The sequence below is a fragment of the Ips typographus genome, linkage group LG6 (genome assembly GCF_016097725.1).
Source record: "Ips typographus isolate SLU linkage group LG6, UJ_Ityp_2.0, whole genome shotgun sequence".
NCBI classification, from domain to species: Eukaryota; Metazoa; Arthropoda; class Insecta; order Coleoptera; family Curculionidae; genus Ips; species Ips typographus.
The window spans coordinates 10,035,665-10,060,582 of record NC_138427.1 but is presented as its reverse complement, the minus strand read 5'-3'; the positions used below and the strand labels follow the sequence as shown (position 1 = coordinate 10,060,582).

The following is a 24,918-nucleotide window of genomic DNA, read 5'->3' as shown; positions in this document are numbered from 1 at the left end:
AAAACATTGAATTGTTAAGCCCCTACCTGAAAATCTACGCAAATAAACATGTCTCCATTATTGCCTCAAAGTTTATACAGAAATGCTGAGTAAAACACATCAGATCTCAAAACTCTCATCTCAGGGTCTCCTAATCACGCTTAAACTAAGTTTGCCTCACTCCCAATACCCCAAAAGTTTAATTAAAACAGTAAAAACCACTCAGACCTTTCTGTAAATGCAATTCAAAAAGTAAACAAACACGGTTCTGAAATTAGATGTCACATTTGAAAGTAAAATCATATTCTTCAATTTCGGTTCGTTTTTTATAACATTGACAACGCCGCCCATTTTCACCTTGATGACGTGCAACTAAAGTTATAATAATCAGGGTATATACCCAGATAGGCTCACAAAACAATTAACAATAACAAATTCTTCTTGATAACAGGAAAATAATTTTAACAGAAGTTTGTATAGAATGTGACAAAGCTCGTTGACAATGATAGGTTTCTGTCACATTCTATGCAACTTTTTTCAGTGGTTTTGTAAGGTCTCGCCGTCTTGGTGAAGGAAGTTCACTAATCTGTTATCAAACTGTTATTTTAATTTTTATAATATACTAACATTCAGTTGTAACCACAATATAATTTGGCACAAAAGATAAAATGCATATAAATTAGTTTCATTATAATAATGTGGTAAAGTGCTATTTTCAGCACCTGCATAATCCGAGTCAAGCTTTGAGAAATAGCAACAATGAACTAAGTATACAGGAATTTACAGGGAATTTACCATCAGATTTTAGTCCCAGTACAGTCGGTATAATAATTCAACAACAAAGTTGGCCGGGGTAAAACAAATTGACAGTTGAAATTACCATAGAAATGCATGCAACAACCAAACAACTTGTCATCGTGACAATCCTAATAATCACAAAGTGGTTTAAAGGCGCTGTACCACTTGGTGTAACTATTATTAAACCAAAAAAGGTCCAGTAATGGAAGGTAATTCTAATAATAGTTTAGATTTCGACAGTCGGCCGGTATTTAGAAAGCAGCCAATTTTGTGCCCTTGGATCTCGAGTCAACCGTATCCATCAGCACAACTTCTCGAAAATAAACTTAACGAACTGGCAAAGAAACATGGTGCTACCACGAATAATAACGCATCGACGGTAAGAAAATTACCAATTTACTTAACTTATCATTAATTAAGGTAAATTTGGTCTTACTTTGAAAATATAGCTTTAAACTAAAAATTCGTTTCAGCAAAAAACTGACTCAACATCTACCCCAGCAGCACAGAATCCGTCGTCCACCCATTTTTTCTATTTTCTACGTTTGATGCAACTGTTTCCGGACACTCATCCGGCCACTTTACACACGGTTCTGACCGTGAGTAAACACAATTTTTTCTTCGCCATCGATCGACTTTTGTACGCCCAAAAATGCAAAACCACCCCAAACAGGAAGTTGAACAACACTAACGGACGCGGACGTGGATATTTCCACAACAGGTTGTTGTTGCACTTTTATTAACGATTATTTACAATATTTGTAATGGTAGTAATCGCGGAAGACCACCCTATCATAAAACTGGAACCAATTCTAGTGGGTTTCAGCCCTTATCAAGAACTGTGTCCACAAATTTGGCTGAGGTTGAAAGGATCATTGATTTAGCTGATAAAAGTGAAGCTAATCACGAAGAAATGCACCATCAATTTTGTGTTGATAATTCTGATAATGGTATTTTGATACCTGATCTGTCTTTCATTGTTCTAACAAAAATGTATTATAGTAAGCTACGTTCAAACTACCAACAATCACGAAGTGATAGAAATCGTCTGTTATGACAATGATCGTCAAGTGTTAAATCTACAAACTAAAGCAGAAGCAGACTCTATGGAAATGGACAGTTTCAGCGAAAACGTCGAGAATATTGTCCCAACAATTGGACAAGAATTGTCTTTAGGAGAAGTGGAGGTACCTCCAGTTATCGTAGTCGGTTTAGAAGATGGTGAGTTGCTACTTACTCTTTTTGTACTCCTCCTAAAGCTGGAAACAACCACATTTTTTTCAACTGTACACTGGTTTAATCAACCCTTTTCTGTACTTGTGCATTATAGAGCAAACACTGATGTCGTAAATTATTCGGCGTCAATATATAGAAATAAATAGCCGGGTTGTTTATCATTGAAGACAAAGCAGATGACAACTGAAACGTGGCTGAAACGAAACGCGTTCATAGCAGTCCAGAAATATCCATCAACTTTGAACTTTTTAACTGAAAATAGTAGTCACAAAGGCTAAGGAATCAGCTGCTTTTGAATCACTCAAAATACGTTGATTTTTTGAAATAAAATCAGGTTAACCGTGCATTAAAAAATGTTCAAACTATTTCTCGTTCAATATACACAATAATCAACAATTTTTGATTTTGTTTTTTTTTTATACAGAACTTGCCGAATCACACCATCTAATCGAAGAGCATCCCCTCAACTCTGAAATAATGCTGTAAAAAAATTAAATAAGTATGTAATTATTATTGTTATAGATTTATTGTTGTCAATTTGTTACACTACAAAGCTTTTCCTAATTATTATATCAATAAGTGATCGATTGATGTTTTGTGTGGTTGCTCGTGATCAAAAATATTGTTTTTAACGTTCTTTGTAATAAAATTTATTGCCTGGATTTTTTTTAATCCACTTTGTTTGGTAGTTAGTGATATCAATTAAAAAAAAAAGTAGATTACCCTGTCTTGAACACGTTTTTGTCACGTTTGTCTGTGATACTGCAATTTTATTTAAGTCAGGAGATTTAGGTGTGATCACACCATATTAGTAGATAATTTTAAATAACAGTTACAATATATGCGTAAATTTCATCATATGATTTACACAAATGTGCCTTTACCATAGCACTCCTTGAACAGTCAAATATGTCGGACAAACATTAGTTTTTCTACAAAAATCCTCAACAGAGCATGCGTACACATACCCCAACTGGATGTTACGTTTTTGGTTTTTCAATTTTCCATTAAACCAAGAAACTCGATCAGAAATATCGTTACACACCACGTCATCATTCACATTAACTTCGTAAGCGTTATTAACTCCTACAATCACAATTCCTTTGCCACTATCTTCATTCTGTATTAATTTCCAAAATAACTTTGGTATAGGCATTAGGTATTTGCCATTAACTGTATGCAGAAACAAATCGGTTTGTCGGTCTGTTTTGGAGTTTCTTAGCTTTGATATACCGTATACTCCTGTAGAAACTTTTAAATTTGTTGAGGTTGAATGTGCCAAGTCCCTCAAACTGATTTCCAGTTCGTTCCAGTTACCTCCATTGAACGAGGCCCATTGTGGTGCTGAGTTGACATAGTGAAATGTTGCTAATTGTTGAAATGGGTAAACAAAATCACCTTTAGCAGTAAGATGTCCTCTATTAATAAATCTATCATCATTGTTGCCTTTAATGTAGAAATCTGAACTATCGTCTAAGTCTAAAAGTCTGTTGATTGTTCTGCGTTCAAATGCTCTATTATATAATTGATCCAGACTAGTTGAGGCTGAATAGAAGCCATCCTCTTCAAAAAACTTTCTAGGAACTCTACCATCTCTGTAGTTAATATTGGAAGTAAGATTGTACTGAGAGTAAATGGGTGATAAATTGATATTGTCAAAGCAAATTCGGATATCTCTCACAAAAGTATTCGTAGAAGCGATATGGTATCCAATTTCTATTTCCTCACCTCCTTCCTCACAACTTTTTTCAGTGTATCTCACTGCGTTTTGTGGAATATCCTGACACCGAAACGAGTAAAAACTTACTAAATCTCCTGAGTAAACAAACTCATCATTATCATTGCATGTTGCCGTAATATCTTCACCCACAGGCAAACCATTGCTCAACAAACGATTTCCTGGACATGCTATAGTAATTTGGTCGTTGTGCTTTAGAGTGATCACGTGACTTCTGGAATTTGAGTACAAAATTTGTTTATGCTTGTCAAGAACCAGTGGCGTCGGTTTGAGACGAAGAGGGTCGATCGAACAATCTGAAATTATTTCATAAAATGCCACAAAAAACGTCAACATTTGCACATACCAGAATAAACCAGAGAAGTAAATGACAGTAATGCTAAAATAATGAACCATGTTAAGGGCATCACTAATAATTTACGTATGTGCGATAATGATGATGAAAATACTAAGAATTTATATTAAGAAGACAGTGACAAGAATGATGACAATAAAAAAAGTACACATGTGCAGAATTTGCGTATATTAACGCTGGTTTGTGGCTTGTGATTGGTTAATAAAAGCAGAAAGCTGCTTTTTTGACCTGTGCTGGGATATTCGTAATTTAGCTTCTTAAAAGATATAACTAACATTTTTTTGCATCTAAAATGCTACTACAACTGAGAAACAAACAATTACACGAAGGTACCACCAGGAGAAATTCTAAAGCTTATAAATTATTCCAGCTGACGTGGATTATAAAATGGTATTCACAAATATTTGCCAACCAAAATTTCGGATTTTAATCTCAGAAAAAAGCGGCTACCGTATAAAGATACAATGCTCATCATTTACGTTGAAAAATCCTACTTGATCCCAGAACAAACCTATTAAATCCTAATTACCTGCACATAATATTATAAGTAACACCAGTCCAGTATTTTGTTGGTTTTCCATCAAGATGCTGTTCTTTTTATGTGTACTTTTGATTGGTGAAACAGCTCTAGCTTTGAGTATACCAGAGTACACTAATATTAGTACCGAAAATGCTGGTAAGTACAACCAGTTAGGGTTACGAACTTTATTTAAACTGTTCTTGCAGCTGTAGCTTGTGAAATTAATCCATTTAATGGAGCCACTCCCACTCCATTAATCATAAATGGGGTAAATTTTGTGTACCCAGCTGCAGCTGGGGAAACCACTCTTAAATTTGCTGAAGGAGAAACAGTAGATTTTGCTTGTCCTGGGGGTCGACTAGTTTTGGAGGGGGTTACCACCACTCTGCAAGTTGCCACAGCTTCCTGTGTCACTGGAGCTAGATTCACTGTTAATAATGCCAGGTTGGTGGTTCTGCAAACTGTTTCAAGCAAATTACAGAATATTTCAAACTGATAGGTATCTTTGGTGGCAAATTCAATGTTCTGTAAATCCAGAATCTACTGCCAGATATACAGGAGGATCCTGCGAGGCTGGTGGAAGAGAAGCTGAAGTTGGGTTTGCTATCACATCTTCTAGATTTGCCAGAACACTACTAGTGTGTTTGGATGTGGCCAATCAGTCCCCGATTTACACTTACTACGACTTGATTCCTGCTATAAATCAGCAAGTTCGAGGTTTGTCAATTCAATAGCAATGCACTAGGATAACTAGCTTTAATTGTAATGTAGGAACTCCACGTCCAAGTTGGACACAAGGTTCAGGATTTTTCACCGTTAGCAACATCAACACCCTGTTCACCCAAGCAGTGCAACGAGTGACAATTAATAACCTCTTGGGGCTGCCTGAAGGTAGTTTTCAGTACGTCCAGAATAATAACAACTACTTCTTGTCTAGAGGACATTTAACTGCCCGAAGTGACTTTTTCTATGCCGCTCAACAAAACAGCACCTTCCACTTCTCTAATGCGTTGCCTCAATGGCAAACCTTCAACGGTTTTAATTGGGACCAGGCTGAAACCGACTTGCAAGACTACGCAGAAGCTAACAATGTTCATCTTCAAGTCTGGACAGGTAACACCAATTCTCCTTTAACTGTATTCAAGGGATAACAAGCTTAAACACTACCAACAGGGGGATGGAACGTAACAACTCTCCCACACGCAACAACAGGAGTAGAAACCCCACTCTACCTCTTTGTTAATGGGAATGAAAGGGCTTTGCCAGTACCAGATTTGTTCTGGAAAGTGGTTTATAATCCGGTATCTATGAGAGGTGTGGCTCTTATCGGAGTGAACAACCCTTACAAGACGGCAGCTCAAATTGACCGATTTTGCGATGACCGCTCTGACTTACTAACGTGGTTAAATTGGAGAAAAGACGATCAGATGAGGGGGATTTCTTGGGCTTGTACCGTCACAGCTTTTCGCAGAATCGTGACTAATTTTCCTGCACTTGATATCAGAGGATTATTGTTCTAGTCGGCCAATATACAAATAAATAAAACAGTAGTTTCTTATATTTAGTTGTTTACGGTAAATCCTCTTCCAAGATTTTTCTTTTGATAGTTTTTGATTTTTTTAAATTTTAACCACTTGTACGACACTGCTTTATCCAGTTTTTATTATTGTATTAGACATAAGCTGGTAATCACGTATTTAGAAAATATTAAATATAATAACCGTTTGAAATGCTTTTGAACGTGTTTTAGTTATTATTTTTTGAAAGTTTAACACAACAACTATAGTAGAAAGTAGAACAAATTATGCAGATATTTACTTTTTCAGTACTTACATGGCATTTCCTTTATTAAACATTTCAAATATATGATAAAATACCGTGTATATGACATTTTTAAGACAGTAAACTTTGAACATCGATATCAGGAAATACAGTGACAACTTGCTTAAAAGTAGGCACTGTACAAGCATAGCAATATCCATTCACCAAACCGGTATTACATCTAAACCACGAAAGACTGCCAGAAATGTCCGGACATATAGGCGTGAATTCTTCAATGTAAGGATTGTTCACCCCAATCAAAGCCACCCCAGCTTTGGATACCGGTTCGTACAATACCTTGTAGAATATCTGGGGAACCGGTAAGACTCTATGGGTTTCATTAACAACCAGATACAGTTCAGTTGGTAGTCCAGTTTCTTCGTGTGGTAACGTGGTGACCCCATGAACGCCAGTCCAAATTTGTAGGTCGAGTCCTAGAGATTCTGTAAAGTCCCTCGTATCGACTTCAATTTGGTACCAGTTTATGCCGTTGAAATTTTGCCATTGTGGTGCAATGTTTTGCATGTAGAATGTTGCGTTTTGTTGAGCTGCGTAGAAACCGTCACTTCGTGCTGTCATGTGACCTCTAGCTAAATACCAATTTCCTGTATCGTGGATGTATTTGGTGGAATCAGCTGGTAGACCCAAAAGTCCATTGACACTAGCTTTTTGATTGACTCTGAGATAGAGGTTGGTTACGGTTCCAATCGACCACATTCCAGTGCCTTGAACCCAACTAGGGCGTGGCGTACCAAGCACACGTTGATTGATACTGGCAGTTTGGTCTATGTAAGTGTAGTAAGCAATTTGCAAATCCCAGTTGAAACAAATGAGTAAAGACCTCAAAAATCTACCATCTCCAATGTCAAAACCAGCTTCTTGTTCTCTACCAGAACCCGAGCAACTGTTACCAGTGTTTCTGATACTTCTAACTGGACCACCACTACAACTCAACACGTCCCACCTAACTGGAATACCATTGATTGAAAAAATGTTGTCTGAAACACAAGTGCCTACTAGAATAGATGCGCCTGTAGATGTGACGTCAACAATGATTTCCCGTCCAGGACAGAACAAGTCTACAACTTCACCAGTTTCGAACCTTAAAACATCTTCACCCCATTTGGGATAAATCCAGTCAATGGTGTTGGTGCGCACTATTAAAGGATGAGGATCCACCGCGAATGGATTAATCACACATTCTGTAACAAATTATAGGCACTCCAGTATTTTTCTTAACAGTGGAGATGACAAAATTCTTACCGCAATTAACCGAAGTAGTCGCCAACGCGAACAAGATAGCGGAAACCAAAGTTGACCTCATGATGGCACAGTAGGAAGCCAAGAATATCTTTTGCACCTTTGTTACTTATATGGAAAGCGCCAGATCAATGTTTGATTACTAATCGTTTTATGAGTCTTAATGATGATGAATTTTTTAGTACAAAATTTCATCTCTTACACCCCGATAAAATCAATATGATTAATTATTTTATTGAAGTAAAGTTTGGATTGGAGTGATCTGGCTTACAAAAGGAAATTGCTGCGTAAGTTGAATGGAATTTGTTTTTTAACTTGTATAGAATTGTAAAGAATTTGTGATATAATCCTACCAACACTTGTAAAAAATTAAAGAAAACATTACTACTTAACTAAATCTAAAAATATAAATAATTCCTAAAGTTTATGATAAAATTCATGTTCCGTTAGAATGACGCTCGATGACTCGCATAAATTATGACTCTCCTTAAAACCAACATGTACCACACTGATTCAATCTAAACCAAATGGTTAAATAACCTGTTGAACACTTTTGTGCATCTTTCACCTTCAACAATACAGAAATTAATACCGTTATTAACTGAGCTGAGAAAGTAACTTTCGTGCATAATGTTGGTTCTACTTATCTTTGTGTTATTGTGTTCCTTAACGAATACTGCAGTGATAACTAGTAAAGGTAAGACTGTTGTAACTGTATGTAACCAATCACCTAAAACATTATTTTAGAATGTGTTATTGCCCCGTTTGAAGTGGACTTTATTCATCCTTTGATAGTCTTATCCGGTACTACTGATTGGATTTACCCACGCTGGGGTGATGAGTTCTTGAAGTTTGATCCAGGAAGTTCCTTGGACTTCTTATGTCCAGGTCGTAGTGTTATCATAGAAAATGAATCTACTGGCAAGTCGATTTTAACAGGCAGATGCATTTCTGGTACCACTTTTTCTACTACCGAAGGTACACCAATTAACTGGAGAACCTTAAGTTGTGATGGTTCCCCTTGGAGGGATATCAGACCCACACAACATTCATGTTCTGTGCAGGGCACTGAATTGGAAATTGGATTTTTTCTGGGTGATGGTAGATTTCTAGTCTACCTTATGGTGTGTTTCAACACAAAACTTGAAACCCCTTACTATACATTCATCAATCAAACCGCATCAATTAATCAGAAAATAAGTGGCACCGCAAGACCACCATTCCTTCAGGGATCAGATATGTATTCGATCAATGGTATTTCAAGTTTATACACCAGAAAACGACAAAGGGCAACAATCAACAGATTATTGGGCCTGTCAAAAAATTCCACGACTTACATAAAAACCACAGGAAATTACTATTTAGCTCGTGGTCATTTGACAGCAAGAGCTGATGGTTTTTACGCAGCCCAACAGAATGCAACCTTTTACATGCAAAACGTCGCACCGCAATGGCAAACTTTGAACGGCAATAATTGGCAAAAAGTTGAAAGCCAACTTCGAGATTGCATTGAATACAATGGAGGTGGTGTGCAAGTTTGGAGTGGTGTGCACGGAGTAGCTAGACTACCCCATGGAGAAACTGGAGAGGGTACAGAGTTATATCTTTACGCCAGTGGATCAACTCGAGCTGTTCCAGTACCGGAAATATTCTATAAAGTGGTCTATAATCCGGAAAGTCAAACTGGTGTTGCTTTAATCGGGTTTAATAATCCTTATGTTGAGTCGGTGCCTTTTTGTGATGACGTTAGTCTTAAATTACCATGGTTGAATATTAAACCCAACCAGGCGCATGGATATGTTTACGCTTGTACTGTGGATAGTTTTAGGAAAGTTGTGACAGTTTTACCGAATTTTATTGTTAAGACATTGTTAGTTTAAAACTGAATATTGTCTTTGTTTTAGTTTGTTATAATTAATCATCAAAATGGGGTTTTTCCTATTTTTGGAATTTAGAGTTAGAGGCATTTATAATTGGTTGTGTATTTTATTAAAGTCTAGATAATTTAGAAACGCAAAAAAAAGTTATATCCTGATTGGCTAGGCGTTCTCAGAGCAAATAAAATATGACACAAGCCGGCAACACGTTCATAAATCTCAATACAGTGGATAGTTTTTGATTGGTCAAAAAAAGTAGCTTTTTCTTGACCAATCACAACTAATTTTGAGCAGACAGGATGAAACTGTTTATAGAAAAACGCGTATTTTTAAAGTCAACATTAAGTTGTGATGAATGACGTCAGAGAATGGTTTTGTTGAAGTAGTGTTGAGATTGTGTTGGAACTGTTAAGCTGGTTGGCAACATTTTTCTTGTTGACTTAAAAAACGGGATTTACATTTAAAGATCCTTTGCTGAGTATTTTATGCCTTTTCTATTTTCCTTAATCAATAAACACAACAAACAATAACAAATGCCGGAAAGGCTAATACATAACGTCAAAAAAGCTTACATTGTCATTGGTCAAAATTGACTTCCAACATGAAATCAACAAATCCATCAGCTCTGAGGCTTGGTGGAAAGTTGAGGCTATGTTGTTTTCATCACAGATTTATGTTGACTTAAAAGACAGTGACAGTTGGATCCACCATTAATTCATCAGCACTTTAAGAACACTTTTTATAAAATTGTGGTGCTTGTGTTGGCAACAATACCTAAACTGTTGACTTTAAAAATACGCGTAAAGTTCTAGAGGTTCTCTTATTAAATCCCTAAAAAATATTATTAAATAAAATAAAAGACTTATTCCTACTATTACTAACCTACTTTAATTTCAAAAATAATGTAATAAAATGTAAAGTTATTGTTTATCATACAGTATTTCCATAAGTCAGAGTTTAAGCCCAGAATGAGTATATTTGGTGATAATAATGGGGTTTAAATGAGTAACAGTCTGAACTAATACGTGTCTAAGTGCTGCTGAATTAATTAGTAGAAGATACAATAAGTACTATTATTTAGTAAAAATACATATTTAAACTCTGCATAACACTAGTACTAACAATCAGTAACATTAAAGTGGACATTAAAACTGGTAAACTACCAGAGGCCAGTGGCAACACAGTTACCGTTTTCCTAAAATCAGTAAGACTGCAAGCGTAACAAAACCCTTCTTCCTGACTAGATTGACAAGTAAACCACGACAGATTACTGGAAATATCTTCACAAATTGGCTTATACTCGCTTTTGTAAGGATTGTTATGAGCAATTACAGCCACGCCTTCTTCGGTCACAGGATTGTACACCACTTTCCAGTAAACTTCAGGAACTGGCAGTGCTTTCATACTGCTATTAACAAACAAATACAGATCAATTTCCTCTCCAGTTGTTTCGTGAGGTAATGTGGTCACTCCGTGTACTCCACACCAAAACTGTAAGTCGGTTCCGCTGGCCTCTACGTAGTCTCTTAAATTAATTTCAAGTCTGTTCCAGTTGCCTCCATTGACGGTTTGCCATTGGGGAGCAACGTTTTGCATGTAGAATGTTGCGTTTTGTTGAGCCGCGTAGAAACCGTCAGCTCTGGCAATCATATGACCTCTGGATAGAAATTTGTCATCAGAGTCCTTTATGTATTTGGTTGAACTGTTGTCTAGTCCTAGCAAAGTGTTGATTGTAGCTCTTTGTTGTGTTCGATTGTAGAAGCTGGTGGCTGATCCTATCGTGTAAATTCCACTTCCTTGTCGAAAGGGTGGTGAGATTGAATTTGAAGCTGACACTCGTTGATTTATGGCCGCCGTTTGATTGATAAGCGTGTAATAAGCGATTTGCTGGACTGGATTGAAACATACCATCAACGAGGTAAGAAACCTTCCATCGCCAATTTCAAATCCGATGTCAAGTTCAATTCCGTTCCAAGCACAAGTTCTTCCTGTGTTTATTATAGATCTCCAATGGTAGTCGCTGCAGCTCAGCCAACTCCAATCAACATAGGTACCATTGATGAAAAAAGTACTTCCGGAAACGCAAGTTCCAACTAGAATAGCTTTTCCAGTTGAAGTGGTATTAACCATGACGTTACGACCAGGACAGAGGAAATCCAAAGAGGTTCCCGAAGAAAATCTCAACACGGTTTCACCCACATTTGGGTAAATCCAATCTGTGGTGTTACTACGTACTATCAAAGGATGAAGATCAACTTCAAAGGGGTTGATGACGCACGACACTGCAATTAAAACAATAAATCATTAATTTCTAACGAGTATAACATTTACTAGATATTTTCAGTTTAGTTATTATAACGTATCATCAATTCCAGGTGGATTTAAAATTATTGCAATACAACTGTCATGATAAAGTTTTTTACAAGCTTTACATCAAACTTTTCATAGCAATTGTGATAAATGTTACACAAAATGGTATCTGTAAAATCCTAGACTACCATGATTTCCTGATGATGGATATATACAAATTATGATAGCAAAATGTAAAATATGATCCCGTAAATACCAAATTTTTTTAGATAATTTGTCAAATTGATGAAACGTTTTCGCCCATTCATTCATTGTTATTAAATGAATAATAAAAAATCGAGTTTCTCGAGAACGAAAATTGGTTGAATAGCTCAGCACTATACAGGGTGAGCCAAGACACAACTTTTATGACTCTTCCATAGTGGAATTTGAGGTTCAAAATATAAACCTAATATAGTATTTAAAAGCTTAAATAAAATGTTAAAATGAGCCTGGCACGATGCTCCGTGACGTAATTAGAGACTCTTCCGTAACGTAGGTGGAAGGCTAAAGTCGGAAAATATTCATTCTTTGTAACCATTGCATTGTTGCCAAAGCTATTAACACTTGCCTAATAATGTCTTGTATCAATCAACTATGTTTTGTTGCTAAAAAACAAATATTCTGTATTTTTCGCTATAAGCAGAAGAGAGACGGAGAAACTGGCTTTTCTTACGTCACATGGAACTATTTCGGTGTACCAAATTAGTGTGGTTTTTACTAACGATTTTTTTATTCTAGAGCAAAAACAAGAAACATTTATTTCATATTTTTCGGAGACTACTAATTACCACAAAAAAATAAACAAATGGATGGATTTCACTCTCATTTGATTGGATCTTGGATCTAGAAATTTGTTTCCGGAAACTGTTTAAGTGACTTAATTAGCAATGGCAGACAATATCAGCTTAGTCTCAGATAACGTCCAAACGGTAAGAACGTGGAAGTGAGACTTTAAAACTGCTGAATAACACCATCAGTATCATTCTATAATATGTCCCTCAAAATAAAAGTTTTTTCTGAATTTGTTCACAATAATATTATGACAATAAGACTCAAAAAAGTAATGGGGAATTAACAAAACACCTTTAACCTACTTTTGGAGTTTCTTTATTTTATTAATACAGCTCATAAATCTAACTTAAACCCAAAAAAAACACCCCATTTTTCTATTTTCTTTATTTTGCACCACTAATCTATACTTAAGAGCTAAAAGTTATTCAGTTCTAAACTTCCAGTAAAGACAACTTACAACAACAATCCCCTCTCAGCTACGTACGGAATGTAACTGACAACGTAACGGAGAGTAGTAATGCTGCAAGCGTAACAGAATCCCAACTCTTGATTATTTCGATCGCAATGCAACCACGTTAACCTCTCCGAAACGTCGAAGCAATATTTATGAAAGGTGCTATTATACGGATTGTTCACTCCGATCAGGGCGACACCCCGTTCGGAAATCGGATCGTAAACCGCTTTCCAAAATATTTCGGGAACTGGTAAAAGTTTACTGGTGTCGTTTACGAATAGGTAGAGTTCAGTTGGTTCTCCATTGTCTTCGTGTGGTAGGGTTGTGACTCCGTAAACTCCCGACCAAACCTTGATTTTTAAAGTTAAACGGTTAATACAATGTCTTAGATTAACCTAATTAAAAGCACTACCTGCAAATCAACTCCTCGATCTGAAGCATAATTTCGAACGTCAATTTCAATTTGATTCCAGTTCCATCCGTTGAATTTTTGCCATTGTGGAGCACAGTTTGGCATATAGAATGTGGCATTCTGTTGAGCGGCATAGTAACCATCGCTTCTAGCGGTAATATGCCCCCGAGCTAAATAAGAATCGGTATTGGTTTGTATGTACTGTTCTGAATCCGCTTCTAAACCCAATAACGAGTTCACCGTAGCTCTCTGATTACTTCTTAAAAACAAATTGGTTACAGTTCCGATTGTGTAAATCCCAGAACCTTGCAGCCAATCCGGTCTAGGATTGTCCAAAACCCTTTGGAAAATTGCAGTTGTTTGATTAATGTAAGTGTAATAAGCAATTTGCAAGTTAAAATTAAAACAAATAGTCATTGAGACTATGAATCTGTCATCAGATACTATATATCCAGCTTCTAGTTCTCTACCATCGGTAGCACAAGTGTTTCCAGTGTCACGGATGTCTCTCCACAAGGTGTTACTGCATATCAGATCAGACCACTCGACTATTTCAGAGCCAATTTGAAATTTTGTGTCCGAGTAACAAGTTCCCGTTACAAAATCGACATCAGTAACATTTGCTCCTATGTGAATCACCCTTCCCGGACAAATGAAGTCAATTGCTTGACCGGTGGCAAATTTCAAGTTTCTTTCAGGCCACTCAGGATAAATGAAACTAGTATTTCCCGAAAGCACTACCAACGGGCGCGGAGCAGTTTCAAAGGGGTAAATTTCACAACCTGAAACTAAAAAAAAAACAGTTAGTGTATGATTAGAACACTTGTCAAAACATACTTTCCCTTCATTTATTTACACTAACAAAACACTAATCATACAAAGAAATTGAAAATGATCTAGAAAGTCCACTGTCCCGTTAAATTTTCGATCAACTCATATTTGAATTAGAATTAAGTTTAAAACTTTAAACTACATAATTTTCTATTAGTGGCACTGTAGCCATATGTGTATGGTTATAACTAACCAAAGTAATCCTAATTTGCCTGCTTTTGCAATCATCATTATTAACTTACCATCTGAACTGTCGTCATGTTTGTCCGGTCCCAAAGTCACATACATAATACCGGCTACTATACCGGCAGTGACTAGTGCGGTTACAGTAACTAAAACTACTGCTAACATTTTAGAATTCATATTTACCCTAAATTTACTACTAAGCAAAGTTAATTTGGAAAGTCTTTTATATCCTTCGGGGGATTTAAGGTCGTCCATCTCAATCATCTCCATGATCAGTTAACACACGTACTCTTGTAGATCCGATTAATAAATTCGTTAAGTCGATAATACCTGTAATTAAGATGAATTGCTAAAAGACCAACTATATGCTGTTTACTGGTCTAAATTATGTTGTGTGATACTAACTGGATTGATATAAAAAAATAAATCATAATATCGATACGTTTGAAACATTTTAGATAAACGAGATAATAATTAATCACTTAATTCATGCAAATAATCGGACATTTTTGTTATAGCTAACACTGCTTTCATTAAACTAATTTTTTTTTTAATCAATCACTTAGTTTAATATACCTATTAGGATAGGGTTAAGCTTTTAAACTTTTTATAGCATTTACCAAAATACAATTTTGCTTGCAACAAGGTAATATGAATTTTTATAATAGGCTCATAAAATTTACAAGAGAGAATAAAAAAGGCTTAATTGTAAGCTAATATCAAAATTGTAAAAAGATTAAATAAGAAAAAGACTCACTGAGTGAATTGTGACCAGTTTAAAAGCAGACACTGGAAGGTGCGGTACTGTTTTGAGTCTATTGGGCAAGCTTGTTGCTTACCACAATTAATAATAACCTTTACCCATCATTTTGATAAGATAGGTGTAATCGTAAATTTTACGCTACAGCAAACGATTACCTCAACACAGGGCGTTCCATACATACATGAATATAGTCATCAATTTTCCCCCAAACTCTTCACAACTTTGTTAGAATATATGTTTAAAAAGATTCAATTAGACAATAAGGGCATAAACGTGAATGGAGAAAAGCTAAACCACCTACACTTTGCCGACGATAACGTGCTGATCTCGGACCAGCTCGACGAGGCAAACGAAGAGGTCTCAGAACTATCCGCAGCTTATCTTCTAGCTAGAAGGAAAAGAGAATCAATATGTAACATCTTACAAATATCTGGGACACGAGATCCGAATGAAGACAATCAGACCTGCGAACTAAACAGAAGGATAGGACTGACATGGGCTGCCTTCGCAGCCTTTCTTCTGCCCTGAGATGTATTCAAATCGGATATACCGATATGTATCAAACGAAAAGTGTTTGACCAATGCGTCCTCCCGGTATTGACATATGGCTCGGAAACACCGAATAAAATAAGAATATCTCAAGGAGTCATGGAGAGGTCCATATGTTGGGAGTGTCACTGCGAGATAAAATCCGAAATAAAGAACTGCGTAGAAGAACAAAGGTTACAGATGCAATCGAAAGTCAATATCAGACAATATATGGACCAATAGAAAGGGGTCTCAGAGACAAAGCACACAGAAACAAGAGATGACAGCCGACTCGTTGGACGGACGATTTGAAGAGGATATCTTTAAATTGGATCCAAGATGCCCAAGACCGAGCAAAATGGTTTATGTTAAGAGAGGCTCATGTCCAGCAGTGGACGAGACGAGCTGCTATATGATGAAAGTCATCAAGGGTTATAATTAAAAAGTGTATGTATTCAGTAGGTAATGATCTCTAAAATGGTATTGACCTAGATTTGGTAGATAACTACTACTAGCTACAATCAATATTTGTATTGTTTTTTTTTAAAATTCAAATACACACTTTTAAATCAATTATAGACAGCGCTGCATAGTAACAAAGTATTTAAAAAATACTGACTCTCTTCTTGTTATATAAAGCCAGCGATTTTAAAACTAAATCAATGATCAAAACCACTCTGTATGTACGTTCGAAAAATAAAACAGCGTTTATGGTTGCTCATTTAATGTTACTTATATTTGAAAAGTACTTCAGCAGTAAATCATATTAAAATAATCATTCTGTACTATAACTTGTTGGCTTCAAACCAACCTACCAGAATGCACATTTTTAGTGTGCTGGGTAATTTTAGTTTCAATCACTCCTAACTCGAGTCTTTAAAACGAAAATAATAATAGTATAAACAGCAAACTTGAGGAGTTATGAGCGACTGAACTGTGACGTATTCCTAACCTGAATAATTAATATTAATGTCACTATGAAGGTTCTGAATCGCGGCTCAAACACTACACAAAACATTACTTAGCCCGTCTATTGGGTTCAGTGGCGGTCGGAGGTGGCGGCGGTCCTCTTCTATCCAGCTCTTCCAAGTAATTCAAGACTAGTTGCGTCCTTTCTTGGGGAATGTGATCCAACACCAAAAAACTACGAATTTTTTCATCAATCATACAATGATTACAATAGAATTTAACGCCTTAACCTACCGTTTATCGTTTTTCAGAATGTCTTCGATTTCCTGCATATGATTTTGATTCTCTCTTAAGAGCGTTAAAGACTTATGGGTAATCAATTTGGTCTCCTGCAATAGTTCTTTAAACTGTGTTTTTGCAGTTATGAGCTTGTCCTTCAGGTAATCTTTAAATTCTCGTTCACACTTCAATAATAAAAAAAATGAATAAATCGACAGAAACAAATTGTCCAACTTTCAACTTACCCGTTCACTCGACGCAAATTTGGTGTAGCGCGGATCGTCCCTAATCAACTTTTTCACGTCTTTCCAATTACTGACCAAACTGACGTCAGCAATGTCGTCCAACATTTCACGGAAACTTTGACGTTTCTTCTTCATCAACGTTTCGACATGCTCATTGAACAATTTCTCTTTTTCTTCGCGGGAAAGTGAGTCGGCTAGGTCCCATCTGTGATCCTTTTTAAGGATCCTCTTCACTTCTTTCCAGGTCAGTTCTGTATTGCGCACCAGATCGACTAACAGTGCATTAAAGTGCTAAAAAAATAAACTTTATACAGTAAGCACTGGTTTCAAACTGGCAATAAGACTGAAACTCACCTGCCTGGCTTCATCCCTCTTATGCTGTTCCCGTTCTTTATCTCTGTCACGCATGTGAGTGGCTAAAGTGCGTTGCACCTCTTCTTCGCGCCGTTTCAAGCTAGCTTCTGTCTTAGCTTGACGCTCTTTTTCCCGTTCCTCTTTAGCCTGCAGACAGACATTTAAATAATTTAGAATTAAAGCTGCAACGCTGCAACTAACCTTATCATTGTCTGATTCGTTTTCGCCTTCGGCTTCAGCCTCTTCGCCCTCCTTGTCTGAAGCTTCTTCTGCTTTACTTTCGTCCTTTGTCTCATCATCAGCCTCGTCTTTAGAGTCTTTGTCCTTGGACTCTTTGTCATCCTTGTCTTTGTCTCGTTTATCCTACAAATAGATTATAGATTACCATACACTATTAAACAATCCTAGCTAGTGTAACAATCAAACTTACCTCCTTCTTGTCTTTGTCCTTCTTCTTGCGCTTCTCCTTCGTTTTGGATCTTTCCTTCTCGTCTTTGCGCCGTCTCTTTTCCTCCTTCAGGATTCTACAATATTCCCTAAACCAGTCCTCCCGCATACCGTGCGAATCGACGGCCTTGTAGCGTGCATCCGAGTCGATTTTGCGCTTGACGTCCGACCAATGAGAATGCCGGTCGATGTCGGAATGTTCGCGAAGCATTGCCATAAAATCTTTTTTCACCTGTAAATCGGGGTGAGCGAATTAAAATCATTGAAGGAGAGCCACAGCTCATCTACTCGCTAATGAGTTTAGAGAAAAATGAAAAGTCGTGAATATGCCACCAATGTTAACAGTAAAAAGCTGGAAAAAAGTTTATTAAACCTGGAAAAAATGTAATTAGAATAACCTGAAATAAAACTCATAATTAGTACTTCCCAGCACTAAATATCAAACTCTGAAAAATAAATTAATTAACAACTTCATGACAATCTGAAAAGAAAGTTTTATTAGCACATAATACACACATGGTGGCACTATTTAAACCTATAAGTTTACAAAACAATTAGGGCTTTGTTTTATTTTATACAGTTTTTCTTCAATCCTGCATAGATATTTTTTCTTTGTTTAATAATTAAAAACTAAAATAAAAATATCTTTACAGGTCAATAATACGAACCATTGCCCAAATTACATATTGTTGAAGACTGGCTTAAATGTATATTTAAGTACCGTCAAGAAAAATAAGCTCCGAGTGACCACGTTCGACAATTTTGACAGTGCGAGTATGTCGACCGGCTGCGGTTCAGTGGACACTTTGAGTGTTATCGACATCAAGCGGCAGCGACACCAACCACGCAGTCTAAGTGATGCTAAAGAACACTATCAATTTTAGAATTTCGATCAGGTCAAGCTGGAAAACTTAGAGTTAAGTTCTATAAATATGTTGTCGACCTCTTTCAACAAGAAGCTTAAATGTTGCTAGACCCTGAAGAATGTGTCCAGCATGGTGGTTAGTTGCTTTCACAGTTCTAGTTGAACGGGACCGCTTAAAGTCCCAGCTACATCCATAATTGAAGATTCGTCGAGCGTGCTGTTTCCGTCTACTTCAAATAAAGTGGCAAAGCTATACAGAGTGAACACCTAATTTGGAGTTTAGTGATCACCCTGTATGTACAACCATTGTCAAAAATTGACAGTATGCCACTCTGTGATGAAGGCAAAACCTGTAATGAAATACATACCTACCAACAACGGCTGTTTATACTCAACAGCAATATTCACCTAAATAAATCTACTAGCGTGCGGCTAATAGAATAACACAAATACGGGAAATGCAAATCATCAAAAATCACATAATATGCAATACTTGCATATTTGTGGTAAAAGACAACAATGTAAATTTTAAGAGTTCTTCAACAACAAAATTCAGTATTTTACCACAAACATTATATAATATAAAGAACGTCCATAACGTATAATATAAAGAACCAACTAATACAACTTACCGCTTCGCGTTTCTGGAACTTTTCCTCCTTCTCCTTTCTACGCACCTCAATCAGATACTCGTTAAAGAGGCTTTCTCTTTCGCGCATCTTATCCACGCCTTTAAAGCGCTCGTCCCTTGCATACTTTTGGGCAAAGTCGCTGAATGAAGACCTACAATCATTTTGTGTTAAAATTACCCCAAAAAATTCATAATTAATGCATTAACGCACTTTCCGTGCAAGTGAGCTTCAGTAAGCAGCTTTTTGAACGCCTCCTTTTTCTCGCGCAGTTTGTTTCGTTTTTCTCTGCGCTCCTCCTCGGCTCGTTCCTTCACGTACTTCTCAAAGACTTGCTTACGTTCTTTTGACGTCAGCAACAGGTATCTACAAGAGAATATTACATTCAGTTGATATTTTATTGTAGAGTGTAACTCACCTAGAGTCAAACACGATTTTATGGAGCTCCTTCTCCCACGTGCTAAAAGCAGAAACCTGTTTTTCCGCTAACATTTCCTTAAAAAGTTTAATCCTATTTTCGAGCGGAATGACCGCCCGCTCTTTAGCGGCACGAACTTCAGCTTCTATAGCCGCTTCCTTACCAATATCGACCTTTTTGTTCGGCGTTGGAGTTCCGTTGGAGCCTTTAAAATAATAATGTCTAGATTATTGACAAAGAAAACGAAAAAAACTTACTCGTAGGATCTGCGTCTGACTTAGGCTTTTTAGCGGGAGTGTCGTTTTCACTCTCACTATCATCGGACGACCGTTTAGTTTTTGCCGGCGTTTTGTTAGCAATTTCTGCAACTTTAGCCTTATCAGAAGCCAAAGCTTCAGGCTGAGTGGCTACCATCTTGTCCACGTCAGCACGCTTTACCAATTCCTCAGGCCGCTCCCATACCGATGTCCTCGACGACGGATTGTAGAAAAAGACGCGACCGTCTCCCGTCCAAACAACGCACCTTCAAGTACAAGTTAAAAAATAAATTGACTAAAACTGGTAAAAAGAAAATATTTACCAGGGCGTGCCAGGCACAGGAGTGCTGGAAACGGGTCGCGACTTGTCCTGAGCCTTTTTCTCCTTCTCCTTTTCTTCGTCCTCCTTCTTTTTTCTGATCTCGTCCTGGAGCTTCTCCAGTTTCTCCTTGGCTTCGGACTCCTTGTCTTTCTGCGTTTGCGGCTCCTGTTTTGCCATGTCGCCGTTCGACATTTGCGAACTAGACGAACTCTTACCTGACTCTAGGAAAGCTGGCAGAGGAGTTTCAACTTTCGGTTTTGAAGCTATGCCTTGAGAGGCGGCTAATTTAGCACCTAAAAATTATTAATGTCACTTTCAACTCGCGATGCACTAATAAAAAAACTTACTTTCAAATTCTTTTAAAATTTGGGGTTTTTCCCAAACTGACTCTCCTTTTTGGGTGTGGTGATAATAGGGCCGTCCATCGGGAGCTTTGTGCTCCGTCCATTCCCTAGCTTTTTCAATTATATCAGGATCTATTTTTGAAAGTATTTCTGCTTCAGTGATTGCGGGTTGAGCGCTGGGAATACTCACTAAAACAAATACGTCATTTAGGACCGCAAAGAATAAAACTCAGCAGCCATACATTAAAGATTCAAAACTTAAGAGATATATAACTTCAATAAGATAATTTTGCATACCTGGTGGCAAAAAGGCAGGAGGAATGCCCCAAGGTGCACCTGGGGGCAACCATCCGGGAGGACCTTGACCTGGTGGCGGCATCCCAAAGGGCGGCATACCAAATGGCGGAAATCCGCCAGGGGGCGGACCAAAGTTCATTCCAGGCGGTGGCCCCATCATCCCCGGAGGTGGTCCTTGCATAGGCGGCACCATAGGCATCTTGTTTAGCTGTTCCAGCTTCGGTTCTTCTACTTCTAACATTCTTACGTCAAAAAATTGTCAAATAATTGAAAAGACTAGTTTACCTTTAGCTTCAGGTTTATTAGTAACACTGGCTTGGGCTAGAGCGGCCTGAGCAGCCGTTGACGTATTTTGCGGCTGGGTATTCGTACTTGCCGCTTGGGCCATGGCTTCAACTTGTTCCTGTTCAGTCAAACGTAAGACAAATAAAAGCACAACAATGAAAACACTTACTTGAGTGATAACTTTAACGTTGGGACCTTCAGGCTTAGTCCACGTCGTTTCTCTAGTTCTAGCATTATAGAAATAGGACTTTCCTTCAGCCGCCTTAGTTTCAACCCATAAATCTTCCAAACTACCAATCTACAGTTGAAATCAATTTTAAAAATGGAAAAAACGTATCAAAATTATATTACATCATTGGGCTTTACAGGTGGTTCCCCATAACCTCCAGCCCCTGGAGGTGGTCCACTTGGAGGGCCACCCATTGGGGGCCCAAAAGGAGGCTGGCCACCCATATGAGGTGGTGGACCTCTAGGGCCAGGTGGTCCCCAATTTGGTCCACCCTCTCCAAAATTTGGGGGAGGCCCATTAAATCCTAGAACAACCGATATTTATTCGAAAATTAATCAAGTAGGAAAAAACGTCATTACTGCACAATTTCACTTTTAATTATTTGATTATTTCCATACCTTACTGAATAATATTTAAGTACAAATTAGAAATGGCTTTACAGTAAATTATCAGAAGTGTAAGTGTAAATGTATTATTAAATCTTAAATTAAACTAAATATTGGAGTCTTTGGCAAGCAGGAAAACATAAACAAATAATACCACACTAGAAACAAAATTGAACTAATAATCTGACTGATGCAACTGAAAGACAAAACTAAAACAATTTTGGTCTAGAGATATCACATGTTTGTGTTCACTCTCACTCACCTGGCGGGCCTCTCGGAGGTGGTCCTCCTCTAAATAATGGTGGAGGTCCGCCACGACCCCCTCTAAACATACCTGGTGGTGGTCCAAAACCTCTGCCACGGAATCTAGGCGGCGCGGCGCCGTCATTTGGAGGGCCACCTGGCGGCGGGACTGATGACCATCTATTACTGAAAGAATAATATGTATATATGTGAAGTGAGAAAAATATTTCAGCTTTTGACACAAATTGTGAGAAAGTGCCACCTTACAGTTCTATGAAATTTTAGGGTGGTATAGTTTATTTGAGTCATTTTAATAGCAAACTGTTTTTTGATTTGTTATTATTCAACTATTAAGTTTTTTTTGGTTTATATAAAACCGTAAGTATTTTGTTTACTCACCATTGTTTTGTATTTTGATGAAAACTGAAATTTTCATTTTCAGTACAAAAAAATATGTAAAAAAAAAGTTCTTGTCATTTGATTTTTGGATAAAAAAGTATTTGTAGTGTAGAGTAGTTTTAATTTTTGCATTTGTGGGGGCTTTGCAACATATAGGGTATGAAAAGGTAGTTACAACCTCAAATCTTAAAACCTTTTCCTTATATTAATGTGGTAATTAATCTGAATCTGTCAATTTGCTTTTACCTATTCCCACAAAAATGTTCCTTCTGACTCTGACATATTATCTCTTATACTCTTCATTTATTAAACAAATAAACAATGGTCAGATGTAAGGTTCTATATTATGAAGAGATTTGTCTAAAGAGCAACTTTACTTCAAAAACATGAATGTTTTAGTGGAGTTATCACTTCTAAACAAACTGAAATTGCAGTTGAAATAACAACAGAACAAACATATTAGATTTCAAATAGGTTATTTCTTGTGCAATTTGTAGGAATGCTAATAAAAAATTGGTGCAACTTTCAATTGAAGTTGCACCAAAATAACAAAAAACTAGGATTATCCAATGGACTTGTAGGTTGGTCAAAGACCTGCAAACTAAATGGTAGGACTATTCCTACCAATCCAAATATAACCAAACCTACCCTAACAATTCAATTATTAGTTTGCATAGGTTATTTTAGAATTAATAGATGACAATAATCAGTTGTAATCTACAAATAATAAAACCATGCAAAGGAAACTTATTATGCATATTTCCTAACCACACAAATTACCACAATACATAAAGTTATCAGACATATCTTTATTTACCTAAATCTGCTTTTTTTCTTTTCATTGGCCTCGTTGGAGCCGTCGTCTTCGTATCCGACATCATCCCCATCGAAATTCTCCTGAGACTCCGGTGGTGCAGTGTCCTCGCCGGTGCTTTCGGCCACCTCCATTTCATTACTTTCGGGGTCCGTCATTACGTTAGTAAAACGTCCGGTCCGATCTTTACAGGCTGTGTACTCAAAAATTGGTAGTTTCGATACTAATTTACTCGCTGTTTCTAGTTAAAATGGGAAATTTATTTGAAAAAATGTACGCTACAAACAGCACGAAACTCTGGGATGCGGAAACTCTCAAGATTCAAGAAACAAGCAAGCCACTAATGACATTTACGGCATCCATTTTTATTCCGCTGGCAGCTGGCAAAATAGGCAGTTGGCAAGTTGACATAATCAGGTGTTGTCGCTTCACAAACACTGTTGCCATGTATTACTCGAGTTCTAGAAACTACTGCCCTAATAATTTTTTTTTCTCAACTCAAAAACTCTGATACTCTTGGGAACCCAGAAAAAAAAACAATTTTTCTGCTATCGTTTTTACAATACTCAAACAATTTCTAAATAAATACTTTTAATTGGGTTAATAATGTAGGTTAAATGCAGTATTAATCCGTGAAATTCGTGATTATTTAAGTGTGAAACACCTTTCGTTTTTATATCGATTAATACTACTTAGAAAACGATCTTGAGTTTTTTTTACATATCACGCATACAACAAAAAAAAATAAAAATACTGAAGCTGAAGATGAAAGATGAAAGCAGAGAACAAACAGTTTTTTTTCTTCAGCTTCTATTACTTTTAAGTGGCGAAAAAAAAAAGTGACAAAATCACATGACTTTTAATGTCATCTGCATAAAGTGACCATGTGAGAACTGTTAGAGTTACTTAAAAAAATATAATAAACTAAAAAAAGGGTATTTGTAAATGGACGAGTTGGTGAAAGAGTTTGTTGTGTTAAAATTTTCAAAGTAGAAAAAAATTTTAGGTATCATAGAGTTGGATGGTTTGATGACAAATTTGAACTTTAAAACTAAATTTTAAAATTTCAACTCAAATTTTCTTGTTAACTTACATAACAAAATTTTCTCTCGTTTTAAAAATGCGTAGAAGGCTAATGGTTTTTGTTTTGCTTCCGTATAATCGAGCAACAAAAGGATGAATGAGAATCAAAACCAAATATACGCCCTTAATTGTCTGCACCAAACCGCATGATAATGCACAATGATAACTTTCAATGTCGATAGTATCGACCATGAATCTAATCACTTTTGCT

General features: G+C 36.9%; 5 protein-coding genes and 1 long non-coding RNA gene across 7 annotated transcripts; 4 read left to right on the top strand and 2 right to left on the bottom strand.

Moving 5' to 3' along the window:
• The first annotated feature begins 828 nt into the window (after positions 1-828).
• LOC145731018 (uncharacterized) lies at positions 829-2,675 on the top strand. 2 transcript variants are annotated; one of them, XM_081982584.1, is made up of 5 exons: positions 829-1,156; positions 1,251-1,498; positions 1,549-1,727; positions 1,780-1,998; positions 2,438-2,675. In XM_081982584.1, exons 1-5 carry the CDS (start codon positions 980-982, stop codon positions 2,497-2,499), a joined length of 885 nt encoding a protein of 294 aa, XP_081838710.1. In that variant the 5' UTR covers positions 829-979; the 3' UTR covers positions 2,500-2,675. The 2 variants fall into 2 exon arrangements, with proteins under 2 accessions (XP_081838710.1, XP_081838711.1); XM_081982585.1 differs by having other exon boundaries at positions 2,108-2,524.
• Positions 2,676-2,734: 59 nt separating this feature from the next.
• On the bottom strand, positions 2,735-15,475 carry LOC145730479 (uncharacterized). Its single transcript, XM_081981694.1, has 6 exons — positions 15,369-15,475; positions 14,668-14,941; positions 10,673-11,866; positions 8,536-8,775; positions 6,522-7,649; positions 2,735-4,047 (listed from the first exon to the last, which is right to left on the bottom strand). Exons 2-6 carry the CDS (start codon positions 14,879-14,881, stop codon positions 2,894-2,896), a joined length of 3,930 nt encoding a protein of 1,309 aa, XP_081837820.1. The 5' UTR covers positions 14,882-14,941; positions 15,369-15,475; the 3' UTR covers positions 2,735-2,893.
• Positions 4,623-6,360, top strand: LOC145731005 (salivary endonuclease-like). The gene is made up of 5 exons (XM_081982569.1): positions 4,623-4,782; positions 4,833-5,070; positions 5,126-5,343; positions 5,398-5,739; positions 5,800-6,360. Exons 1-5 carry the CDS (start codon positions 4,692-4,694, stop codon positions 6,144-6,146), a joined length of 1,236 nt encoding a protein of 411 aa, XP_081838695.1. The 5' UTR covers positions 4,623-4,691; the 3' UTR covers positions 6,147-6,360.
• On the top strand, positions 7,911-9,592 carry LOC145731006 (salivary endonuclease-like). The gene is made up of 2 exons (XM_081982570.1): positions 7,911-8,404; positions 8,455-9,592. The coding sequence occupies exons 1-2, from the start codon at positions 8,338-8,340 to the stop codon at positions 9,585-9,587; spliced, it is 1,200 nt and encodes a 399-aa protein (XP_081838696.1). The 5' UTR covers positions 7,911-8,337; the 3' UTR covers positions 9,588-9,592.
• LOC145731032 (uncharacterized) lies at positions 9,900-10,314 on the top strand. Its single transcript, XR_014178728.1, has 2 exons — positions 9,900-10,000; positions 10,254-10,314. It is a non-coding gene; the product is annotated as an uncharacterized LOC145731032 (long non-coding RNA).
• A 1,134-nt stretch (positions 15,476-16,609) lies between the features above and the next one.
• On the bottom strand, positions 16,610-23,997 carry LOC145730989 (transcription elongation regulator 1). The gene is made up of 18 exons (XM_081982532.1): positions 23,628-23,997; positions 22,431-22,597; positions 21,905-22,086; positions 21,723-21,851; positions 21,554-21,671; positions 21,269-21,502; positions 20,975-21,160; positions 20,629-20,920; positions 20,306-20,571; positions 20,049-20,253; positions 19,844-19,996; positions 19,634-19,784; positions 18,120-18,368; positions 17,891-18,052; positions 17,690-17,836; positions 17,336-17,626; positions 17,106-17,275; positions 16,610-17,046 (listed from the first exon to the last, which is right to left on the bottom strand). The coding sequence occupies exons 1-18, from the start codon at positions 23,780-23,782 to the stop codon at positions 16,920-16,922; spliced, it is 3,384 nt and encodes a 1,127-aa protein (XP_081838658.1). The 5' UTR covers positions 23,783-23,997; the 3' UTR covers positions 16,610-16,919.
• Between the last annotated feature and the right edge of the window lie 921 nt (positions 23,998-24,918).

What these genes read in the sequence shown, in the direction of transcription:
- LOC145731006 (XM_081982570.1), top strand. Translation starts at nt 8,338, where the DNA reads ATGTTGGTTCTACTTATCTTTGTGTTATTGTGTTCCTTAACGAATACT. An exon ending in TGCAGTGATAACTAGTAAAG is followed by an intron (nt 8,405 to 8,454) that starts GTAAGACTGTTG and finishes ACATTATTTTAG; the next exon opens with AATGTGTTATTGCCCCGTTT.
- LOC145731018 (XM_081982584.1), top strand. Translation starts at nt 980, where the DNA reads ATGGAAGGTAATTCTAATAATAGTTTAGATTTCGACAGTCGGCCGGTA. An exon ending in CGTGGATATTTCCACAACAG is followed by an intron (nt 1,499 to 1,548) that starts GTTGTTGTTGCA and finishes TTGTAATGGTAG; the next exon opens with TAATCGCGGAAGACCACCCT. An exon ending in TGTTGATAATTCTGATAATG is followed by an intron (nt 1,728 to 1,779) that starts GTATTTTGATAC and finishes AATGTATTATAG; the next exon opens with TAAGCTACGTTCAAACTACC.
- LOC145731005 (XM_081982569.1), top strand. Translation starts at nt 4,692, where the DNA reads ATGCTGTTCTTTTTATGTGTACTTTTGATTGGTGAAACAGCTCTAGCT. An exon ending in TATAAATCAGCAAGTTCGAG is followed by an intron (nt 5,344 to 5,397) that starts GTTTGTCAATTC and finishes ATTGTAATGTAG; the next exon opens with GAACTCCACGTCCAAGTTGG. An exon ending in TCATCTTCAAGTCTGGACAG is followed by an intron (nt 5,740 to 5,799) that starts GTAACACCAATT and finishes CACTACCAACAG; the next exon opens with GGGGATGGAACGTAACAACT.
- LOC145730989 (XM_081982532.1), bottom strand. Translation starts at nt 23,782, where the DNA reads ATGACGGACCCCGAAAGTAATGAAATGGAGGTGGCCGAAAGCACCGGC. An exon ending in CACCTGTAAAGCCCAATGAT is followed by an intron (nt 21,852 to 21,904) that starts GTAATATAATTT and finishes TTTCAACTGTAG; the next exon opens with ATTGGTAGTTTGGAAGATTT. An exon ending in ACGAATCAGACAATGATAAG is followed by an intron (nt 17,837 to 17,890) that starts GTTAGTTGCAGC and finishes GTCTGTCTGCAG; the next exon opens with GCTAAAGAGGAACGGGAAAA.
- LOC145730479 (XM_081981694.1), bottom strand. Translation starts at nt 14,881, where the DNA reads ATGGAGATGATTGAGATGGACGACCTTAAATCCCCCGAAGGATATAAA. An exon ending in ACATGACGACAGTTCAGATG is followed by an intron (nt 11,867 to 14,667) that starts GTAAGTTAATAA and finishes TTTTAATTGCAG; the next exon opens with TGTCGTGCGTCATCAACCCC. An exon ending in TGTTCAAAGTTTACTGTCTT is followed by an intron (nt 4,048 to 6,521) that starts AAAAATGTCATA and finishes AAATAATTTCAG; the next exon opens with ATTGTTCGATCGACCCTCTT.